The sequence below is a fragment of the Anomaloglossus baeobatrachus genome, chromosome 10, assembly GCF_048569485.1.
Source record: "Anomaloglossus baeobatrachus isolate aAnoBae1 chromosome 10, aAnoBae1.hap1, whole genome shotgun sequence".
Taxonomy (NCBI): Eukaryota; Metazoa; Chordata; class Amphibia; order Anura; family Aromobatidae; genus Anomaloglossus; species Anomaloglossus baeobatrachus.
Window position 1 is genome coordinate 166,234,344 of NC_134362.1, and position 25,614 is coordinate 166,259,957.

The window sequence follows — 25,614 nt, forward strand, 5'->3', positions numbered from 1 at the left end:
CCGGACTGGCTCGCAGAGGCCCGCACCTATGATTTGGCACTTCATCATTGTTCATCAGACGATGACTGGTGAGGTGTTTGGGGCGTGGCTGCCATGAGGTCATCATTGAAGTGGCGGTTACGGATAGGCCACTGGTTATGTCACTGATGACGTGGCACTCGGCTTTAGGCTCATGGAGGGGCATTGTGGTCCACCCTGGTTTGGGGCGGACCCAGGTTATAAAAGGGGCTGTAGACAACAAGGAGGTGCGCAGTCTTCTATTATGCTCAGACAGCGCACACCTCCATGTGTTGAACCCATTGTGGCTTTAGGACAGAGGTAGGCAGGGATAGGGGGTCAGTGCAGGACGCCACCCTACTTGGTAACGCAGAACGGTTACTACCAGCTCCTGTCCTAACAGTCCAGCTAGTGCAGCACAGTGGCATTAACTGGGCTGCTGCAACGCCTGCTGTCCACAGGTGTGGCCCCTACGCATACAGACAGCGTACCCAATGGCCCCTGTGTTGTTAACAGGGAGTTCCTGGGCTGGGTGTGTGTGTGGACCCTGTGACGCTAACAGGGTTCCCAGTCTCCAGATCCGAGTGTCGTCTAACTCTCTTCAGGCTACTATTTTTTTCAGAGCCACCCAGCTCTGTATCCTCCGCCTAACCTTCGGGTTGCCAGCATCTCCTTTTCCATTTAGGAGCACGGTGGTCCCCGACTGGCGATTGGGATATATACCACCTTATCCAAATCTGCCAGTCCCCCCGTAACAGATGGTGTTTCATCAGCAGATGTTACTGTTGCTTAACCACCAAACCCACGGACACAAACTTTTTTTCCCCTTTCCAACACACCTGATCCCCTTTCCACCAGCATCTGGCTGTTTTCCACTCATTTTGTAGATGACAAGATTTGCAAATCTCCAGGGACACCCTACTCAACGCCGTCTCAGCACAGCAGCCAGCCCTCGGTCCCTCAGATGTGGACAAGTAAAAGACCATTTCCTCCTAGCCATGACAAAGCGTTGAGATTCACTCTGTGCAGCACTGGTGTTTAGTGGAAAAGCCGATCTAAGATTGTGTACCAGCTTTTGATGATACTCATGCATACGTGCGTCCCTTTCTATGGCAGGACTTATTTTGCCAAATTTTGTCTTGTATCGGGGATCTAACAGTGTGGCAACCCAGTAGTCAGCATTACTTTGAATTCGGACAATAAGGGGGTCATGTTGTAGGTAGTGCAGCAAGAAGGCGCTCATGTGTCTTGCGCATCCAGGAGGACCAAGTCCTTGCTGTGTTTGTGGCGGAGAGGTGAGAATCATGCTTCCTTCCTCTGCCCTCTTCCCCCAACCTCGCACAACAGAAATGTGATCAAGCTCTCCCTCATCTACTGAGTTTTCCATGCCCATCGCCAGTTCGTCCTCCATTTCTTCCTGGGCTCCTGCACCTTCCTCAACAGTTTGGCTGATACTATGCACCCTTGTTAATCCCTCTCCCTCACCGACCCATGCCTGCTGCCTTGGTGCTGCTGAACGTGCGGACCTTGTAGATCTTGTTATCCCTTCTGCATATGACTCCTCATGTACTACCTCCCCTTCCTCTTGTCCCACCACCTGACTCTGAATAATGTTTAGAGTGTGCTCGAGCATGTAGATGACCGGAATTGTCATAATGATAATGGCATAGTCAGCGTTAAACATCTTAGTCGCCATTTGTAAACTGTGAAGAGGGTGCATAGGTCTTTGATCTGAGACCACTCCAGCAGCATGATCTGCCCTACCTCTGGATCTCGTTAGATCCAGGCAGATCCAGGCTATACGTCATAACGTATTGCAGCACGGCTCGCCGGTGCTGCCACAGACGCTGCAACCTGTGCAGATTCAAATTCCTGCGTGTCTGCACATCACATTTCAAGCGGTGAACCGGCAGACCGAAAGACTTCTGGAGTGATGCAAGTTGTTCAGCTGCAGGGTGTGAACGGTGGAAGTGAGCACATAGCGAGCATACCCTCTGCAAAATGCCATGTAGGCCGGGATAGTGATTTAAAAATTGCTTAAAAACTTCTGGTTCCTGTTCCGCCCAGTTCTGTTTTGCGATTTGGTGTGCTGACTACCGCTTGTTTCCTGACTACGTCTCCTGCCTGCTGTTTATGTACCTCGTTGCCCGATCCGCATTTGACCTCTGCTTGTTTTCTGATTAAGTCCTCGCCATCCGATTCTGTTCATGTTCCTCAATTCATGGTTTGACCCTGCTTGACTACTACTCTCTCGGACTGCAGCCTTCCACAGGTATTGATCACCTTTCGGCCCTGTGTAATTCCAAATCCCTGTATAGGGGTTAAAGGGTTTCAGGGTTCTAGGGCTGCAGCTTGTTGAGTGGCTTCCCTCTAGCTTATCCTTTACAGCCCATCTGAGTGTGTGGATCCAGGCAGGCGTTACACCGTGCCCTCTGCAGAAGGCCATCTAGGCCGGGATAGTGGTTTAAAACTTGCTGGACAACCAGGTTGAACACGTGAGCCATACAAGGCATGTGTGTCACATTGTCACGGCGAAGGGCCGCACCCAGGTTTTCATCATTGTCGCACACGGCCTTCACTGGCTGCTGGTTAAGTGGAGACAACCATTGATGAAACTCGGTCTCCAGAGCTAACCGTCCACAACTCCTCAGCGGTGTGACTCACATTTCCCATATATTTCAAAGTAAGGATTTGACCACCTGATGGCGATGAGCTCTGCTGCCAGCATAGTAAGGAGGTGTGCGGGATTCCTTGTGCACAGTTACAACGCGGGTGGCCTTACCAGACAGGTTTTGAGCGGAGGTTGAGGACCTAGATGAGGTTGAGGAGGCAGAAGCAGTGGAGGAACTTCTACATACAGAGATAGGATTGACACACAACTCGTGGGGATGGAAAGACTTGTACAGCAGACCCTTCTCCATCTCTCACCATAGTTATCCAGTGCCCAGTCAGTGACATGTAATGCCCCTGTCCATGCTTACTGGTCCAAGTATCTGTGGTGAAATGCACCCGGTCACACAGAGTTTCTCAAGGAAGCGGTGATGTTGTGTGCGACATGCTGGTGTAGCGCGAGCACGCCTTTCTTGGAGAAGGAGTGGCGACTGGGCATCGGCTCTTGGGGCACTGCGATGGGCATAAGGTCTCAAAAATCCTCTGTGTCAAAAGGGTGGAAAGGCAGCATTTCTGTAACCAACAGTTTGCAGATGCTGAAAGTCAACCTCTTAGGCATGTCATGCCCTTCTAAAATCATGTAAAACACAGCAAGGCGACTCCAACCACAGTCTCCCTCTTTTCTAAAAATTGGGCCACACACACCACTTCACTGGCATCAGTTGTCCCCCAGTTGCAAACTTAAAAAGTTGATTTGCATGAAGCACTATCAAAAATTCACCAGCCTTTCGTCTCCCCTGGATGATACAGGGGTAGAAAAGTCCTCTCTGATCCATGACTTCCTCATCTTGGTTCTTTTTTCAAAAAAAGGGAACTCCTACCACAGTCTCCCTGTTTTCCAAAAATTGGGCCACACACACATCACTTCACTAGCATCAGTTGTCCCCCAGTTGCAAACTTAAAAAGTTGATTTGCATGAAGCACTATCAATCTATTGTTAGTCTGTCTACATTGTCACTGGACAGACGCGTGCGCTTATCTGTCAGCACACACCCAGCAGCAGTGAAGACACGTTCCGAGAGAATGCTGGCTGCGGGACACGACAAGATCCCCAAGGCTTACGTGGCGAGCTCAGGCAATTTATCCAGATTGGAAGCCCAAAATGAGCAAGGCTCAAGTTGCACAGTAATGGCATCGATGTTCACTTACAGATACTCCGATATCTGTGTCTCCTCCTCTTTTTCCTCGTCCAGCTGTTTTGTTTTCGCATGAGTATATATCCTTGTCACTTTCCCATGTGTTTGTGGTGTCTTGGGAGTTGTTTGTCACCTTTTGGACACCTTTGAAGGTGTTTTCTATGTGTTTTTATGTGTTTGCCTGCCATTGTTTTCAATGGGGTTCGAGTGGTTTTTCGAATAGAGCCTCCATTCGACGAACCGAACTCGAACTCTAGGGGGGTGGCTCATCTCTAATACCTGCTTTTTACAGTCCTAGCAAAGTTTAAGATTTCCTGAATCTCATGCACACACAGACAAACACATCAGGGATTTTTTACCTGACTGTTTTGGCAAATACCTGTGTTTTTGGTCAGATTTTTAAAGAATGAACATGTCCATTCTTTGCTGCAGATTTGCTGGGTTTTTCCATTGATATAACCCATTTTGTAAAAAAAAAAAAGCAGCAAATCCTCACCAAATCTGCAGCAAAAACGCCACTAAAAAACGCATAAAAAATGCACCAAAAACGCAGATGACTCAAAGGAGATTTCCTGCCACAAGATCAGGTTTAGGTTAGGAAAAAAATTATCAAAAAGCCCTGTGTAAACATAGCCTAAGGGAGGATTGTAAATTAATGCGTAAACTTAGTATTTTACTCTTCCACATGTTGGCCTGAAGTACCTTCACTCCTTAACCTCACATACCAGAGCTTACTGCTACCAAAACCCGACCCACCTATTAGGTATTCTGCAGCAACTATTAATCAAGTAACAGTGGATTTTACAAATTTTACTTGCCGATATTTCAGAAAGTTTACATTTGATGTCACAACTAAAGGTATGTATAGAATCAGCATGATGGCACCAGTATAGCACTGGCTTTAGTTTATAATGGAAAATTCTGGTGGTTGGTCCTCTTTAAAATCAATGCTCTTCCAATGTTACTAGGTACAGGAAACCATTTTCCTACTAAATATAAATGTTTTTAAAAGTTCATTTTTTTTAAATTTTGGTAAGCTGAAAAGTGGAAAATAATAATAAAAAAAAAGTATATAAACATTTAGTAGAAAAATGATAAAATAAGAGAGTAGTTTTGACTCTGTAGAACTGCTGGTCGTGTGAGATAGGAGGGCTGTGATGGTGTCAAACGTGCCTTACTGTACTGTTCTAGTGGCGGCATAAATTAAAATAAAAAAATCAAGTTTCATGCCTGCTCATTGCTCATACAATTGCGTGACGAGGTGTGGCCATGCCCTATGTTCTCCGACTACAATGAAGCAGCCCCTCCTTTAACCTTGACATTCTGCTATTAATAATTAACCCCTTCACCCCCGGCCACTAAAACACCCTAATGACCGGGCCATTTTTTGCAATTCTGACCAGTGTCACTTTGACAGGTTATAACTCTGGAACGCTTCAACGGATCCTGGCGATTCTGAGATTGTTTTTTCGTGACATATTGTGCTTCATGTCAGTGGTAAATTTAGGCCGATATTTTTTGCGTTTATTTGTGAAAATTTAGGAAATTTGGCGAAAATTTTGAAAATTTCGCAATTTTCAAACTTTGAAAATTTATGCCCATAAATCTGTGAGATATGTCACACAAAATAGTTACTAAATAACATTTCCCACTTGTGTACTTTACATCAGCGCAATTTTCGAAACAAATTTTTTTTCCGTTAGGAAGTTAGAAGGGGTCAAAGGTCATCAGCAAATTCTCATTTTTCCAACAAAATTTACAAAATAATTTTTTTAGGGACCACATTACATTTGAGGTGACTTTGAGAGGCCTAGGTGACAGAAAATACCCAAAAGTGACCCCATTCTAAAAACTACACCCCTCACACTGCTCAAAACCACATCCAATAAGTTTATTAACCCTTTAGGTGCTTCACAGGAACCAAAGCAATGTGGAAGGAAAAAATGAAAATTTTACTTTTTAACACAAAAATGTTACTTTAGCCATAAAATTTTCATTTTTACAAGGGAGAAAAGAGAAAGTACACAATACAATTTATTGTGCATGTTCTCCTGAGTACGCTGATACCCCATATGTGGTAAAAATCAATTGTTTGGGCGCACGGCAGAGCTCGGAAGGGAAGGAGCGCCATTTGAATTTTTGAACGCAAAATTAGCTGCACTCATTAGCAGACGCCATGTCGGGTTTGAAGACCCCCTGAGGTGCCTAACCAATGGAGCTCCCCCACAAGTGACCCCATTTTGGAAACTAGAGCCCTCAAATAATTTTTCTAGATGTTTGGTGAGCACTTTGAACCCCTGGGGGCTTCACATAAGTTTATAGCGTTGAGCCGTGAAAAGAAAAAAAATTTTTTTTACCACAAAACGGTTGCTTCAACTAGGTAGCTTTTTTTTTCACAAGGGTAACAGGAAAAAATGCACCATAAAATGTATTGTGCATTTTCTCCTGAGTACGCAGATACCTCATATGTGGTGGAAATCAAATGTTTGGACACACAGCAGTGCTCGGAAGGCAAGGAGCGCCATTTGAATTTTTGAGTGCAAAATTAGCTGCACCTGTTAGCGGACGCCATGTCGGGTTTGAAGACCCCCTGAGGTGCCTAAACAATGGAGCTCCCCCACAAGTGACCCCATTTTGGAAACTAGAGCCCTCAAATAATTGTTCTAGATGTTTGATGAGCACTTTGAACACCTGGGGGCTTCACAGAAGTTTATAGCGTTGAGCCGTGAAAAGAAAAAAAATTTTTTTTACAACAAAACGGTTGCTTCAACTAGGTAGCTTTTTTTTTCACAAGGGTAACAGGAAAAAATGCACCATAAAATGTATTGTGCATTTTCTCCTGAATACGCAGATACCTCATATGTGGTGGAAATCAAATCTTTGGACACACGGCAGTGCTCGGAAGGCAAGGAGCGCCATTTGAATTTTTGAATGCAAAATTAGCTGCACTCATTAGCGGACGCCATGTGGGGTATGAAGACCCCCTGAGGTGCCTAAACAATGGAGCTCCCCCACAAGTCACCCCATTTTGGAAACTAGAGCCCTCAAATAATTTTTCTAGATGTTTGGTGAGCACTTTGAACACTTGGGGGCTTCACAGAAGTTTATAGCGTTGAGCCGTGAAAAGAAAAAAAATTTTTTTTACCACAAAACGGTTGCTTCAACTAGGTAGCTTTTTTTTTCACAAGGCTATCAGGAAAAAATGCACCATAAAATGTATTGTGCATTTTCTCCTGAGTACGCAGATACCTCATATGTGGTGGAAAGTAATTGTTTGGGCGCATGGCGGGGCTCAGAAGAGAAGGAGCGCCATTTGACAGCAAAATTGGTTGGAATCATTAGCGGACGCCATGTCACGTTTGGAGACCCCCTATGGTGCCTAAACAGTGGAGCTCCCCCACAAGTGACACCATTTTGGAAACTAGAGCCCTCAAATAATTTTTCTAGATGTTTGATGTGCACTTTGAACACCTGGGGGCTTCACAGAAGTTTATAGCGTTGAGCCGTGAAAAGAAAAATTTTTTTTTTTACCACAAAACAGTTGCTTCAACTAGGTAGCTTTTTTTTTCACAAGGGTAACAGGAAAAAATGCACCATAAAATGTATTGTGCAATTTCTCCTGAGTACGCAGATACCTCATATGTGGTGGAAAGTAATTGTTTGGGCGCATGGCGGGGCTCAGAAGAGAAGGAGCGCCATTTGACAGCAAAATTGGTTTGAATCATTAGCGGACGCCATGTCACGTTTGGAGACCCCCTATGGTGCCTAAACAGTGGAGCTCCCCCACAAGTGACACCATTTTGGAAACTAGAGCCCTCAAATAATTTTTCTAGATGTTTGATGTGCACTTTGAACACCTGGGGGCTTCACAGAAGTTTATAGCGTTGAGCCGTGAAAAGAAATTTTTTTTTTTTTACCACAAAACGGTTGCTTCAACTAGGTAGCTTTTTTTTTCACAAGGGTAACAGGAAAAAATGCACCATAAAATGTATTGTGCATTTTCTCCTGAGTACGCAGATACCTCATATGTGGTGGAAATAAATTGTTTGAGCGCATGGCGGGGCTCAGAAGAGAAGGAGCGCCATTTGACTTTTCAAACGCACAGACGCAGTGCACTGATCGGCCGCTGCAGGACGCACGGTCGGATGCGATAAAAAAAAGCGTCGGGGATACGTAAAAAAAAAAAAAGTCACGCCAAAAATTGACCATGGATGCAGATCCGTTATGTGCATCCCTGATCAGCGCTTGGTGGGACGCACGGACGGATGCGATACAAAAAGCGTCGCAAATATGGAAAAAAGTCACGCCAAAAATTGACCATGGATGCCGATCCGTTATGTGCATCCCTGATCAGCGCTTGGCGGGACGCACGGATGGATGTGATACAAAAAGCGTCGGGGATACGGAAAAAAAAAAGTCACGCCAAAAATTGAGCAGGGATGCCGATCCGTTATCTGCATCCCTGATCAGCGCTTGGCGGGACGCACAGACGGATGCGATACAAAAAGCGTCGGGGATACGGAAAAAAAAGTCACGCCAAAAATTGAGCAGGGATGCCGATCCGTTATCTGCATCCCTGTTCAGCGCTTGGCGGGACGCACGGACGGATGCGATACAAAAAGCGTCGGGGATACGGAAAAAAAAAAAAAAGTCACGCCAAAAATTGAGCAGGGATGCCGATCCGTTATCTGCATCCCTGATCAGCGCTTGGCGGGACGCACGGACAGATGAGGTGTAAAAATGGACAGGGGATACGGAAAAAAAAAAAAAAGTTATACTCACAGTACCCAGAGGACTAGCAGGAGGATCACTGACCAGAAGAGCTGCAGAGGAACAGATGGCAGAGAGATGGACAGCTTTCCAGGAGCAGCAGGCAGATCAGCAGAATGCCCAGGAAGGACCCAGCGATGGACGCAGATGTGATCAGGCCGGTGAAGACAGGTAAGAGGACGTCGGGGGAGAGCAGAGGGGGAGAGGGGGGGGGAGTGAGAGCAGAGAGGGGGGGGGAAGCAGAGGGGGAGGGGGTAGAGCAGAGGGGGAGACCGGAGAGGGAGCTGCAGAACAGAGATGATGGGGGAGGCAGTCAGATCGCGGGGGGAGCAGATCGGGATGTCGGGGGGGGGGGGGGGGGTTGGGGGGAGCAGATCGCGGGGGGGGCACGGCAGGGGCTACCATGGCAGCGCGCAGGGGCACCACGGGAGCGCGCAGGGGCACCACGGGAGCGCGCACGGGCTGGCTGCAAAGTGAGCACAGTACTCACGTGCAGCAGCGGTGACAGCTAGGGCGGCGGCGGCGGCAGCAGCGGCGGTGGCGTGGTACCACAAGTACCAGCCACTGCACGCTGCAGACATGTTGGGGGAGGGCTCGCAGGCCAGCACAGGCCTGGGGAGGGCGGCCACCGGCAAATCACACCGCCCCACTGCACACTGATTGGAGCGATTGCGCGTCATAGCACGATCGCTCCAATCAGTGCTGCAGGGGCTGGGGGAGACATGTTTGAGGTCCACCTATGATATGCTGCAGCAGCTGCGGCATCTCATAGCTGGATCTCACAGGATCGCACTAATTCGGGCATTATTTTTGCCGAAATTAGTGCGATCGATGTGGTTGGCGGTTCAGATTTGAACAGCCAATCACATCGATCGTCGATAGGGGGTGGCGATGCCGCCCCCCCTAGGGTCAAGCAAAGGTCCCCTGCTGTAAGAAACAGCAGGGGACATCATTTGAAAGCCGTTGCTATGGCCACGGCAATCAAATGAAGTTTAGGCAGTAAAATTACGTCCCTGGTCGTTAAGTCACGTTAAAATAGGACGTAATTTTACTGCCCGCGGTCGTGAAGGGGTTAATATGAAGTTAACTTAAATACTGAGTCAGTATTTGGGTCTGGGGGCGCTCTGCGTTGTATAATATTTTTAGATGGATGGCACATCATTATTTTTCTTCCGAGGAGGAATTCTCGTTTTCATTGCCACTGCAGGGAGTGCCCCTTTCTTAGCGTTGCTTGCTAGGCTGGAATGGATACATCTATGCACGTACACCGAGCGTGCAGTCTGCTGTATCATGGCACTCTGATGTGCGGCGCTGCGTTACAATATGGAATGCAATCCTACTCATACTCATACACACAGCATGCTACGCACCTTGTTTATGGGTCTACTGTACTTAGGCATAGTGGGGAATGTGGGGACATAAAGATCTTTTGCCTTCTTAAGTTGGGGGTGTATAGTATTATCAAATACAAGAAGGGCATGCCAATTAGGATCTGTGCTATTTAAACATGGATGTTCACCAGCTGACTATGCTGGGCTTGTCTTCCATTCAAGATGTCTTCATTATCTGCCTCCTGAGGAACCTTGTCATGGGGAAACGCGTTTAGGCAATAGCATTATATCGATAAGTGACACTGGGTTTTTCTTATTTGCCCTCTTTGCCTACCCTGTGTACCATGATTTGTATAAACCCTGTCTACACAAACTTGTTTATCTGTAGGGCTTCATAGGGTTTCCTAGGTTCACCTGTTGATGAACGGGGGCTCCTATTATCCTATCTATTAGGGAGCCAACCTCCGTGGTAAGGCAGGCTTTTAATAGGAGCTACATTTATAGGGCGTTTTAGTTGTTTAGTGATTAGTCTGGTTTTATATAGGCACACATTTGTATCCGACATTGTGCCAGTTCGTATTTTTCAGACCATAAGATGTACTTTTTTTCCTCCAAATTTGGGAGGAAAGTGTGGGGTGCGTCTTATGGTCTGAATGTCAAAACGGGGGGTACCTGCGGGGTAGGGAACTGTGGGGAGTCAGTGGGATCACAGGAGGCAGGGAGGGTCGCTGTTGCAGGAAGCCGGCGGCTGGAGAAACCATGTGTGCCCGCTGCTTAAAGTCAGTGAATATTCATTAGCTGCTCCCCGCCCACCTCTCTCTGCAGTCAGTGACTAGAAGCGGGTGTGAGGAGCAGCAAATCAGTACCTGTTTAATGTAAACAGCGGACACACGCGGGATCTCCAGCCCCCGGCTTCCTGCAGCGGCTGGGGAGACTGTGTGTTCGTTGTTTAGGAGGCAGGAGCAGGGGGCCGCTGCAGTCATGTCTGGCCCGAAGGAAGTGCAGATCACTGCAGTGTCCGGGCCAGAGCACGGCATCCCATCACAGCACAGCCCACAGTCTCTGTGCTGAGTGCTCACATTACTTTTACTTTGCTCCTGCCTCTGCACTGGAAACAGTCTCCCGTAGCTGACAAGGACCGGCAGTGATGTAATGAAGAGGGGTGGGCCAGAGGAGTACAGTACAGCCCAGTGCCCCGCCTCTTCATTACACCACTGCAGGTCCTTGAGATATGGGAGACTGTTTCTAATGCCAGGACCAAACTGAAGCATGGTGAGCATCACATCTGTAAAAGTAAGGCAATAAATAATATAGAATAAAGACATTACTGTACACCTGGATGGGGTTGGATCATATATATATTTACACACACACACACACACACACACACTATATAACTCTGTATACACACACACACACACACACACTATATAACTCTGTATACACACACACAGTATATAACTCTATATATACACACATACACACACACACACACACACACAATATATAACTCTGCATATATACACACACACACTATATAACTCTGTATACACACACACACTATATAACTCTGTATACACACACACAGTATATAACTCTATATATACACACATACACACACACACACACACACACACACACAATATATAACTCTGCATATATACACACACACACACACACACACTATATAACTCTGTATACACACACACACACACACACAGTATATAACTCTATATATACACACACACACACTATATAACTCTGCATATATACACACACACACACACACACACAGTATATAACTGTATATACACACACACACAGTATATAACTCTATATACACACACACACAGTATATAACTGTATATATACACACACACAATATATAACTCTCTCTCTCTATATATATATATATATATATATATATATATATATATATATATATATATATATATATATATATATATATATATATATATATATACATATACACACCAGATTGGAGGATCACACATATAATGATTGGGAACATACATATTCCACGACGGGGGCCATATTTACCTGGAATGTACCCAGAATGGGGGATATGAGGACAGAGTTTGGGGATATTATTACCTCCATAACACTGCCAGCAGTAAAATAACAGTGTGTCATGACCACATTTTTTTACTTTAAATTTTTTTTTCTATTTTTTCCTCTTCTAAAACAAGGGTGCGTCTTATAGTCCGAAAAATACGGTATCTGCTCATAGGTCCTCTTTATATCAGATATCGCACCAATGTAAATTATGTTGCAGAAGTGTCTAATGTAATGTTATTTAGCAATATTCATTTAAAGTACAAAAATGTCTCTGTCTCTGGAATCTACTATATAATTATAAATGAATAATACATTATTTCAGATGCTCCTTAGTAGAGTTAATAATCCTATCTAACATTTAGACCCTGCACATTCAGACTAGTGTGGTTATTGCATGATGATAGATTTTGCACATTTTTTAAAGAAAGTTGTTTTTTTTTAAGCTACTACCTAACACTATGTAAAAAATGTTTTTTTTCTGTCTTGCCCTATCTATTGGTTAGCGTACTTTGCATAAAAATATGACGGAATTGGTAAATTTTCTCCAGCATGTCTGAACTTTGCCGTGCAAAGTATCAGCAGTATATTTCGTACCGGCATGTGACAGAAGTTTACAAATAAAGTGATAATTATCAATTGTGTTTTTTTTATGTTTTAGGTGGTACATGCCTTATCGATGTGAAACGTCTCATATTTTTTTTTTTTCATTTATCCAGACTTTGCTCACAGCCATATCGATGAGTGCCATTGCTACTAATGGAGTTGTGCCAGGTAAAAACAATCATGTATGAATAAAAGATTTACTTTTTGCAGTGTACAGTAGTCTTAACTATGAGCATTTTGTGTGTTGTCTTGACCATGATACAGTGTACGTGTGCATATGTATATACATATATGTTTAATATATGCGCAGTGGGGAAAATAAGTATTCGATACACTGCCGATTTTGTTAGTTTTCCCACCTACAAAGAATGTAGAGATCTGTAATTTTTATTGTAGGTACACTTCAACTGTAACAGATGTGATTCTTCCCACCCAAAAAAAAAACAAAAAACAAATCTGAAAATCTCATTGTATGATTTTTAAATAATTAATTTGAATTTTATTACAAGAAATAAGTATTTGTTCACCTATCAACCAGCAAAAGTTCTGGCTCTCACAGACCTGTTATTTTTTTTTTTTTAAGAAGTACTCCTACTCTACACTCATTACCATGTATTAATTGCACTTGTTTGAACTCGTTACTGTTTAAAAGACACCTGTCCACACACTCAATCAATCACACTCCATTCTCTCCACCATGGCCAATACCAAAGAGCTAAGGACAACCTAGACAAAATTGTAGACCTGCACAAGGCTGGGATGGGCTGCATAACATTAGGACAGTAGCTAGGTGACAAGGCAACAACTGTTGGCGCAATTGTTAGAAAATGGAAGAAACACAAGATGACTGTCAATCCTACTCAGTCTGGGGCTACATGCAAGATCTTGCCTCGTGGGGTAAGAATAATTCCGAGAAAGTTCAAGAATCAGCTCAGAACTACATGGGAGGACATTGGTAATGACCTGTAGAGAGCTGGTACCACATTCTTAAAGATTACAGTTAGTAACACACTACACAGTCATGAATTAAAATCCTACCGAGCATGCAAGGTTCCACTGCTCACTTTTTTACATGTCCGGGCCATTTGAATTTCGCCAATGACCACATGGATGATCCAGAGGAGTACAGGAGAAGGTTAGATGAAACCAAAATAGAACTTTTTGGTATCACCTCCACTCTTGTTTGAAGAAAGGAGGATGAGTACAAGCAAAGAACCGTGAAGCATGGAGGTGGAAACCTCATACTTTGGGGGTGCTTTTCTGCAAAAGGGACAAGATGACTGCACCTTATTAAAGGGAAGATGGATGGGGTTATATATCGAAAGATTTTGGCTAACAACCTACTTGCCTCAGTAAGAACTGAGTCTTCCAATATGGAAATAACCCAAAACACACAGCTAGAGCAGTTAAGGAGTGGCTCTTTGAGAAGCATTTCAAGGTCCTGGAGTGGCCTAGTCAGTCTTCAGATCTAAACCTAATAGATAAGCTTTATAGTGAGCTGAAACTCAGTGTTGCCCAATGACCGCTTCGAAACTTGAAAGATCTGAAGAAGATTTGTATGGAGGAGTGGGCCAAAATTCCTGCTGAAATCTTGGTTAACCCCTTCACCACCAGGCGATTTTTCAGTTTTTCCTTGTTGTTTTTTTTTTTGCTCCTCTTCTTCCGAGAGTCGTAACTTTTTTTTATTGTTTCACCAATATTGCCATATAAGGGCTTTTTTTGTGGGATGAGTTGTACTTTTAAATGAAACCATTAGTTTTACTATAAAGAGCACTGGAAAATGGCAAAAAAATTGCATTTACACAATTTTTTTTGAGATATTTTATTCACCACGCTCACTATATGATAAAACTGATGGGTCTTTGTGATGCCTCAGGTCAGTACGAGTTTATAGACACCAAATATGTATAGGTTTACTTTTATCTAAAGGGGGCTTTACACACAACAACATCGCTAACGATTCGTGATGCACATCCGGCCTCGTTAGCAACGTCGTTGCGTGTAACACCTACGAGCGAGTGTTAACGATCAGAATTACTCACTCGAATCGTTGATCGTTGACATGTCGTTCATTTCCCAAATGTCGTTGCTGGTTCAGGACGTAGGTTGTTGGTCGTTCCTGAGGCAGCACACATTGCTACGTGTGACAGCCCAGGAACGACTAACAACACCGTACCTGCGTCCTCCGGCAACGAGGTGGGCGTGTCTTTCATGCGGCTGCTCTCCGCCCCTCTGCTTTTATTGGACGCCTGTCGTGTGACGCCGCTGTGACGCCGCACGAACCGCCCCCTTAGAAAAGAGGCTGTTCGCCGGCCACAACAACGTCGCTAGGAAGGTAAGTCTGTGTGACGGGGCCTAGCGATATTGTGCGCCACGGGCAGCGATTTGCCCGTGACGCACAAATGATGGGGGTGGGTGCTTTCACGAGTGTGTAAAGCAGCCTTAAGGGGTTAAAAAAAAAAAGCCCAAATTTGCCAAAAAGAGTGCCACACTTTTTGCTCCATTTTCTGAAACTCGTAGTGTTATCATTTTTCGGGATCTGGAGCTCAGTGACTGCTTATTTTTTGTGTCTCGAGCTGAACTTTTTAACTGTACCATTTTTGCGCAGATGCTATGTTTTGATTGAACAAAAAACATAATTTTGGCATTTGGAATTTTTTTGCCATTACGCCGTTTACCGATCAGATTAATTTATTTTATATTTTGTTAGGGCATTTCTGAAGGCGGCAATACCAAATGTGTATATTTTTTATTTTTTTAACCCTTTAATTTTTGATGGGGCGAATGGAGGGCGATTTAAACTTTTTTAGGTTTTTTACGAGGGGAAAGGTAAAACAGGGCGCTGGAGCTATCCTAAAGGGGGCAGGGGCAGAAATATTTTTCTCTCTTGTAACCAGCCCCACAATAAAAAGTGACGCCAACCCTGTAGTAAGAGGACTCTCACAATTTTGTGACACCCCAGGGCTGTGGGGTACTCCGTCCCGGGTGTGCGGTGCGCAGGGAGGAACAGTCGTTGTCGCGGCCGATGCCTTGTTCCGTGGCCCTGGGGGTCGGTCCGATTTTAAAAAAAAAAAAAAAAAAAAAGGAGGTGAAAAATAAAAAAGAATTAAAAATAAGAGTTTTTGACTACGCCACTTGCTTTGTGCGTCCAGGTTATTGTGGCCGCCGCTGCAGGGTCCTTCTGGCGCTGATAGAGTAGTGCAGCTTAGGTGATTTGGGCCCTCCGCAAGCATTGCGAGGCCCAACAGTGGATGATGAGGGGGCAATGGTAGGGAACAGTCAGTATATTTGTGCAGAGATGAGAAGGAAACAGTCCAGACCAGTATTGCCGTTTCAACTTTCCTTTACTGGAGGCTGGTACCTGGACCCGCTGATGCCAGTTACAGGTGTTCCCGCTCCCCTTGTTCTCCGTGCCAGCTGTGACCTGGGTTGGCTGTCCTCCATGCACACTTGTTGATGGGTTCCAATGGCCTAGAGCTTCTTGGGAGTCCTTTCCTTTCAGTCTTGGTCCTATTGCAGGCAGCCTGGACTTTTTAAGGGGTGCAATCCCCGGTACCCTCTTTGCTGTTGATGCTTCAGACTCTTTAGGTTCGTGAGGTACCCTGGAAATCCCCTCACCTGGCAGAGTTAACAGTTGACCATAAAGTGTCCCGCTGTCCTAGGGTCTGCACCCCGCCTTGTGCTGAGTCCTGTAAGCCTTGGTTCCAGACTTCCACAGGCGTCCCGCGGCTCCTGGAGTATTCCACTCCCACAGGTAACCCACGGTTCCTGGAGTCCTGGTTACTTACTCCACAGTCCCACACTCTTGTTACAGCGTTCTGTTGTTACTGCAGGCCTATTTACACCTTTCTTTCTTTCAAGTCCTCACTTTCTACAGGACTTCCTAACTCACTTTCTCCTCTCTCTGTCTCACTGTAGACTTCTGTCTGCTCTTCCCTCCAACTCCCAACTGACAACACGCCCCTCCCCTTGCTGGGTCTCTCTCTACAGATTGGGTGGCAATTAGCCAATAAGTACCCATCCCGTTTAACAATTGCTAGGCAGTCTCCCAAGCTGGTGTTGGGGTTGTGTATGTGGCCTGAAGGTGGGTGTGTGTTGACTGCCATGGATGTTCCGGGGTTTGGGTTTCCACAGGTTACATTTTCTGGCACCTGATACCTCAGGAATGCTAAATTTCCTCTTCCAGTGGCAGACAATATCCTCCAGCCCGTGGGTCCTCAATATAATCAAGGACGGGCTAAGGATAGCGTTTTCATCCTATCCCTCACAGCGACTGAGAGTAACCGCCCTTCCATCCCAGGAATTGCGAGACAAGCTTCTGTCCAGCCTTCTGCAGCTTCAGACCTTGGGAGCAATATCCCCAGTCCCACCAATGGAACACTTGTACTTGTACCTATTTATGGTAAAAAAACAAAAACAAAAAAAAAAACACAACGGTTCCAACAGGTTAATACTAAAGCTAAAACCTCTAAACAACCATGTAGTTTACAGGAGATTAAAAATGGAGTCGATAAAATCTAAGATTCCACTGAATGGACAAGACTGCTTGATGGCTACGATTGATCTACAAGATAGTACGCATCACGTACCCATCGTACAAAAAATTCCTAACGTTTGCAGTCTTACAAAACAACCATGTCTTACACTTTTAGTACAATGTCCTCCCCTTCGTAATATCCTCACCTCCCAGGATGTTCACCAAACTCATGGCAGAAGCCATATCTTACTTAACATCTGCATCATCCCATATCCATATCTCATGATCATTGTGCCATCACCTCCAATACTCAAAGACCACATCAAGACAACCCTGCGAGTCCTAGATTCCCTATGATGGATAATAAACTTCCAGGAGTCAGAACTACACCTCTTAGGAGTCCTCCTAGACTCTGGAAGATAAAAATCCTTCCTACCAGAGGACAGACAACAGGAAGTAAAGGCCAAAGTCACCACGTTGCGAGACCTAAGGACAACTTTCCTCAGATCAGCAATGTCTGTGCTTGGTTCAATGACATCATGCATCCAGTCTGTAGCATGGGCACAATCCCACACAAGGATCCTATAGACACAAATCCTTTCCTCATGGGACGGGTCTTCAAGAATGCTGAACAGGGGAATCTCTCTACCCATCCATGTAAAAACCTCTCTCACCTGGTGGTTAATATTTCTAGTTTTGAAATGAGTGAACAGGTAAATTACCACACTGCCACCAGAATTGATAATTGATGTTGAGTCTATTTCAGGTCGACGCGTTTCTGGGCGTTAAATCCCCTTCCTCAGGACAAAAGAAATACTACATATGTCAAGGAGTACAATAGACCAATATATAAACACTCAGACAGATAAGGGACCACCCACTGACGATACAAAAAGCTCCGCGGGCAACAAGGATTACAATGACGCAGCACTGTGAATGTTATAAAAAATACAGGTGCTTCCAAACGCATGAATCAGTATTATATAAATAAATATTGTGAACATAGTTGATTAAGTAAATTAAAAAGAAAAATAATAAAATAAAAATGTTTTCTAAAAAGTGGCCTTTCATTTATTAGAACTCACAAATCCCATGTAATTTTGTCCATCCCTAGGGATCTCCATGGTATGAGCCACTAACAAGAGCAAAGGGCTGCATTAGACGTTGTTGCTGTGGATTTTAATTTGTAAAAAAAAAAGGGGGTTAAATTTCTCAATTTTCTGTTTATAGAAAAAATTTTTTGAGTATATATGTTAGATATTATGTATAAAATCAAGAGGAAGGAGAAAAAAATCTTTACAAATTTTTTTTTAAAAATCTTTTTTTTTTTAAAAAAACATTTAAGATTATTAAATTAATAAGGCATAAAATTATACATATGAAGAAATGTTTCCCATATCTATATTCTAGTGTTACAGTCGACCCGGGGTAAATAATTAGTAAACAAAAAATTGTTTTATATTTGTGTATTGATTAAAAATATCTTATTGCAATAAGAGGATAAAAGTCAAGAAATAAAAAAATATACCAGTGAATTTTTTTTTTAATATATATTTTTTTATGAAAGAGATATATACACAGTATATATATATATATATATATATATATATATATATTTATATATGTGTGTATATATATATATTTATTTATATGCACACACACACACACTGTGTGTGTATATATATATGTGTGTGTATGTATATATATATATAATATGTGTGTGTGTGTGTGTATATGTGTGTATATATATTATAAAAAAAATATATTGTGACGATGTGGGCCCCAAGGGTATGGGTACCTCATAAGGAAGAGAGGCTTCCTTAGGCGGACGCCGACTCATTCCTGAACAATCGGTCCCACCCTCTGTCTTCCATAACTCCCTAAATAATTTGGAGCCCCAACCTATAATAATTGGATGGTGCAAATCCTCAACCACACCCACATCAGGGCCCCCCAGTTGCTTGGCCGTCTGAATTATCACTCTGGCCAGGGGATATTCTTTAGTGGTCCCATGCACACAGCTTCCTGCTATTGTCCTACCGACCATAAAATGGAAATTGGGTATGAGTCTCACTAAGGTCAGCTGGCTCCCTGGGTCCAGCAGACCAGACACTATTGTCCCATTCAATTCCACATAGCACTCCTGTGGCTGCATACCGCATGGATAGCCTATACCGCAGGTAGGACATATGTAAGGCAAGCCCCATTGCCCCTTGCTATAGTCCATCTGTTTGAATTTGGAATGCTCCACCCCCTGTGGGCAACTATTCCTCTAAGGGCCTTCACCCCCTTTTGGGCAACCACCCCTTTATGGGACTCCACACCCTTTTTGGGCAACCACTTTTTTGAGACTCCGCCCCCTTTTGGGCTTTCAGAGACTCCCTTACAGTGTCTTTAGACCCCAGTTCACACAGTTCCCCGTTATTTCCCTGGGCACCCTGTGTCCGTACTGGCCCCAGAAGAGAGTTCATCAACTGTTCCACTGCTGCCACATCGCTGCGCACAGTTAGCTCCTGCGGTCCACACACAAGAAACTGGTACAGCACCTCCATAGCATCCAATTGAGGTCCCTCCATGCTTTCCAGGTTGTACCGCCCGTACAACCAGGATCTCCAGCCTGTGGTGTATCACTGCTCACCAGGCAGGATCCAGCAATCTTGGATTGGCCTGGAACCTCCAGTCGCCAGTCTCCCGCCACTGCAGCACGGAACCCCGCAGACCTGCCAATCCAGCGCCAGCTGCTTGAGTGCGCAGAAATTTTTTTCGTGGACCCGCCGATCCACCACAAACTACTTCAAAAATTTTCGTGGACCTGCTGATCCACCGCAAACCGCTTGTATCCACTGAAATCAGTCTTAGGCCATTGCCCTTAGCAACCAGGCTGCGTTGCCCCTAGCAACCAGGCCACATGCCCGCATTCTCCACCATAATGTGACGATGTGGGCCCCAAGGGTATGGGGGGCCACACGTCAGGTAGCGGGATTAAAGCACGCTGAATCAATTTGCCACTTTAACAGCCCATACGGTTTAGCTCCATAAACCATACTAGGTCACATAACAAAGATGCCTTTCATTGGCTTTCTCCTCAAAGACCAACACATAAAGTCCAAGCACTGTGGGATTTCCACACAGCTGTCCCTGACCCTTGTCAATATTCAGACACTGGTTTCAATCCTGGTTACCTTCCTCTGAAGGTGTCTAGTGTCCTTACCAGGTTCACTTTGGCTCCAGCCAGGCTTTAGGGTATGACCGCACTTTGCAGTTCAATTCTGCAGCGAAAAAGTCACTGCGTGTGCGTCTCAGAACGCAGCTGAAAAAGCTGCGTACTGAGATGCATTCTGCAGAACGCAAAGTGTGGACATTCCTGGAGAGAGTTCATGCATTCTGGATGCTTTCTCTGCCATAGACAGAGTGGGAAAAGCATCCAGAACGCACATTTTTCACAGAACGCACCCACTTGGCTCTGCAGCATCCCCATAGACTTGCAGCAGAGCCGAGTGGGACCGCACTGTCACTGTCATGGCTGGCTGCAGGACAGTGCCGCACGATCATAATGAACTCGGATGAACTTCACCCGACTTCATTGTGATCGCGCAGCTCTGTCTGTGTGCCACAGCTTGATTTGCAGTCACACGTGAAGGACTCACCTGTGATCGCAAATCCCTTGAGTGACTGCAGCGATCCGCGCGATCAGCTGTGCTTTCACTCAGGTTACTCACGGTCACAGCTGCAGGTGTGAGAGCGGTGGCCGCGAGTAATCTCAGTGACAGCTCAGCTGATCGCGCGACTTACTTCAGTTGCTGCATGGAGCTCACAGGAGTGGCGGTGTTCTACTGCCGCTCCTGTCAGCTTCCGATGTAGCAGAGCTGGAAGAGTCGTGGGAGCTTGCGTGGATTACGTCGGACATGGAGGTGTTTTTGAGGGGTTAATAATGTAATGAAAGAGGGTGTTTTTTTTGTCTTTCATTCCAAATAAATTATTTTTTGGATATGTGTGTTTATTTACTTTAACTTACAGATTCATCATGGAAGGTATCTCGGGGAGACGCCTACCATGATTAACCTAGGACTTAGTGGCAGCTATGGGCTGCTGCCATTAACTCCTTATTACCCCGTTTGCCACCGCAACATGGCAAGTCGGGATGAGCCGGTAAAGTCCCGGGACTTTCGCCTCTTAGGGATGCTGGAATTCCGGGCGGCTGCTGGCTGATATAGTTAGGCTGGGGAGCTCCCCATAACATGGAGCTCCCCATCCTGAAAATACCAGCCTCCAGCCGTATGGCCTTATCCTGGCTGGTATCCAAATGGGGGGGGGGGGGACCGCACGTCGTTTTTTTTTTTCATTTATTTATTTTTTTACTGCTCGATATAGACAGTCCCACCGGCGGATGTGATTGGTTGCAGGGAGACAGCTGTCACTCAGCGTGGGGGCGTGTCTGACTGCAACCAATCATAGGCGGCGGTGGGCGGGGAAAGCAGGGAATACGTGATGGATTAATGAGCAGCCGGCTTTTCCAAAAGAGAAGCCACCACAGTATGAACGCCGTGCAGCGCCGCGCCGGTGATCGTGGATCGGTGAGTATGAGAGAGGGGAGGAGAGGGATAGACTGACATGGACAGAGAGAGATTGAAACATAGAGAGAGAGAGACCGACCGACAGAGAGAGAGAGACCGAAAGACCTGCCTTTGTTATGTTAAAAAAAAAAGTGGATCGCAATAATAATGCAATGCAAGCGCACTGCTTCACATTTTGGCAGCGATTTTCTACAACTCATTGATTTCAATGGGTGTAGAACGCAGCCAAAATGGCAAAAACAATTGACATGCTTCTTTGAACGCATGGTTTTTGCCACAAAATATGCAAATTAAACGCTGCGTTTGGAAACGCAAAGTGCGGACAAGAAATCCACATTTTCCATAGACTTTGCTGAAAAATTAAAACGCATGCCTATTGGCATGAAAACACTGCAGTTCAAAACGGACCTAAAAAGCAGCTGAAATGCAGGTGGAAACGCAAAGTGCGGTCATACCCTTACACACTGACTTTAAACCCCATACCTTCTCCAGAAGGTCTCCTTAGCAGAGCAAACAGACTGCATCTGCAGCATACACACTGACAGTCTAGAGCAGGGGTCTCATACTCGGCTGGGTGTATGGGCCGCACAGAGGAAAAAAAATAATTTGGGGGGCCGCATTCTTTGCAGGACAAAGTGACATTTTTATTGGTACCATACAGTGCCTACAAGTAGTATTCAACCCCCTGCAGATTTAGCAGGTTTACACATTCGGAATTAACTTGGCATTGTGACATTTGGACTGTAGATCAGCCTGGAAGTGTGAAATGCACTGCAGCAAAAAAGAATGTTATTTCTTTTTTTATTTTTTTTTTTAAATTGTGAAAAGTTTATTCAGAGGGTCATTTATTATTCAACCCCTCAAACCACAAGAATTCTGTTTGGTTCCCCTAAAGTATTAAGAAGTATTTCAGGCACAAAGAACAATGAGCTTCACATGTTTGGATTAATTATCTCTTTTTCCAGCCTTTTCTGACTAATTAAGACCCTCCCCAAACTTGTGAACAGCACTCATACTTGGAATGCTCCTTTGTCTTTCCCATGTTGACCAAGGCCATCAGAGACAAGATCTTGGAGGGTCACAAGGCTGGCAAGGGGTCCAAAACCCTTTCCAAGGAGTTGGGCCTACCTGTCTCCACTGTTGGGAGCATCATCCGGAAGTGGAAGGCTTATGGAACTACTGTTAGCCTTCCACGGCCTGGACAGCCTTTGAAAGTTTCCACCCGTGCCGAGGCCAGGCTTGTCCGAAGAGTCAAGGCTAAGCCAAGGACAACAAGGAAGGAGCTCTGGGAAGATCTCATGGCAGTGGGGACATTGGTTTCAGTCAATACCATAAGTAACGTACTCCACCGCAATGGCCTCCGTTCCAGACGAGCCCGTAAGGTATCTTTACTTTCAAAGCGTCATGTCAAGGCTCGTCTACAGTTTGCTCATGATCACTTGGAGGACTCTGAGACAGACTGGTTCAAGGTTCTCTGGTCTGATGAGACCAAGATCGAGATCTTTGGTGCCAACCACACACGTGACGTTTGGAGACTGGATGGCACTGCATACGACCCCAAGAATACCATCCCTACAGTCAAGCATGGTGGTGGCAGCATCATGCTGTGGGGCTGTTTCTCAGCCAAGGGGCCTGGCCATCTGGTCCGCATCCATGGTAAGATGGATAGCACGGCCTACCTGGAGATTTTGGCCAAGAACCTCCGCTCCTCCATCAAGGATCTTAAGATGGGTCATCATTTCATCTTCCAACAAGACAACGACCCAAAGCACACAGCCAAGAAAACCAAGGCCTGGTTCAAGAGGGAAAAAAATCAAGGTGTTGCAGTGGCCTAGTCAGTCTCCTGACCTTAACCCAATTGAAAACTTGTGGAAGGAGCTCAAGATTAAAGTCCACATGAGACACCCAAAGAACCTAGATAACTTGGAGAAGATCTGCATGGAGGAGTGGGCCAAGATAACTCCAGAAACCTGTGCCGGCCTGATCAGGTCTTATAAAAGACGATTATTAGCTGTAATTGCAAACAAGGGTTATTCCACAAAATATTAAACCTAGGGGTTGAATAATAATTGACCCACACTTTTATGTTGAAAATTTATTAAAATTTAACTGAGCAACATAACTTGTTGGTTTGTAAGATTTATGCATCTGTTAATAAATCCTGCTCTTGTTTGAAGTTTGCAGGCTCTAACTTATTTGCATCTTATCAAACCTGCTAAATCTGCAAGGGCTTGAATACTACTTGTAGGCACTGTATATGGCCCCATCCTTCTATATGGCATGTATCCTGTACCAAATAAACATTTATACTCACCTTTCCTCGCTCCATCAAGCATCGCTCCTCCCCCTGTCTGTGGCGGCGGCAGCTAGCGATGTCGCAGCATGTAAAGCCCGCTTTACATTGGGGGTTACATGCTGCGACATCGCTAGCTGATGCTAGCGATGGCGAGCGTGATAGCACCCGCCCCTATCGTTATGCCGATATTTGGTGATTGCTGCCGCAGCGAACATTATCGCTACGGCAGTGTCACACGCACTTACCTGGTCGGCGTCGTCGCTGTGATTGCCGAACAATCCTTCCCTCAAGGGGGAGGGACGTCCGGCATCACAGCGACGTCACCGCGACGTCATTAAGCGGCCGACCAATCAAAGCGGAGGGACGGAGATAAGCGGGACAAACATATTGCATATGTATCATAGTTTTTAAGGTTGAAGCGAGACTTTAAGTCCATCTAGTTCAACCCGTAGCCTACCATGTTGATCCAGAGGAAGGCAAAAAAAACCCAATGTGGCAAACAAGTTCCAATGGGGAAAAAAATTCCTTCCTGACTCCACATCCGGCAGTCAGACTAGTTCCCTGGATCAATACCCTGTCATAAAATCTAATATCCATAACTGGTAATATTATATATTTCAAGAAAGGCATCCAGGCTCTGCTTAAATGTTAGTAGTGAATCACTCATTACAACATCATGCGGCAGAGAGTTCCATAGTCTCACTGCTCGTACAGTAAAGAATCCTCGTCTGTGAGTATGATTAAAGCTTCTTTCCTCAAGACGTAGCGGATGCCCCCGTGTTCCAGTCGCAGGCCTAGGTGTAAATAGATCTTTGGAAAGGTCTCTGTACTGTCCCCTCATATATTTATACATTGTGATTAGATCTCCCCTAAGCCTTCGTTTTTCCAAACTAAATAACCCCAAGTTTAATAACCTGTCTTGGTATTGCAGCCCACCCATTCCTCTAATAACCTTGGTCGCTCTTCTCTGCACCCTCTCCAGTTCAGCTATGTCCTTCTTATATATCGGTGACCAGAATTGTACACAGTATTCTAAGTGCGGTCGCACTAGTGACTTGTACAGAGGTAGAACTATATTTTTTTCATGAACACTTATACCTCTTTTAATACATCCCATTATTTTATTAGCCCTGGCAGCAGTTGCCTGACACTGTCCACTAAAGTGAAGTTTACCATCCACCCATACACCCAAGTATTTTTCTGTGTCTGTTTTACCCAGTGTTCTACAATTAAGTACATAATTATACATTTTATTTCCTCTACCCAAGTGCATGACCTTACATTTGTCTACATTAAACTTCAATTGCCACTTCTCAGCCCAATCCTCCAATTTACATAAATCTCCCTGTAATATAAAATTATCCTCCTCTGTATTGATTACCCTGCAGAATTTAGTATCATCTGCAAATATTGAAATTCTACTCCGCATGCCCCCAACAAGGTCATTTATAAATATGTTGAAAAGAAGCGGGCCCAATACTGACCCCTGTGGTACCCCACTATGAACTGAGACCCAGTCCGAGTACGTACCATTAATAACCACCCTTTGTTTCCTATCACTGAGCCAGTGTTTAACCCACTTACACATATTTTCCCTTATCCCCATTATTCTCATTTTATGTACCAACCTTTTGTGTGGCACCGTATCAAAAGCTTTTGAAAAGTCCATATACACAACATC

The 25,614-nt window shown here is 44.9% G+C and overlaps 1 protein-coding gene across 1 annotated transcript in view; it reads left to right on the forward strand.

The window, feature by feature from the left end:
* SLC12A4 (solute carrier family 12 member 4) overlaps window positions 1-25,614 on the forward strand; it is a 504,360-nt gene that overhangs the window by 83,340 nt on the left and 395,406 nt on the right. Inside the window, 1 exon segment of the mRNA XM_075325791.1 lies at window positions 12,700-12,754. Coding sequence (XP_075181906.1) covers window positions 12,700-12,754 — 55 coding nt within the window.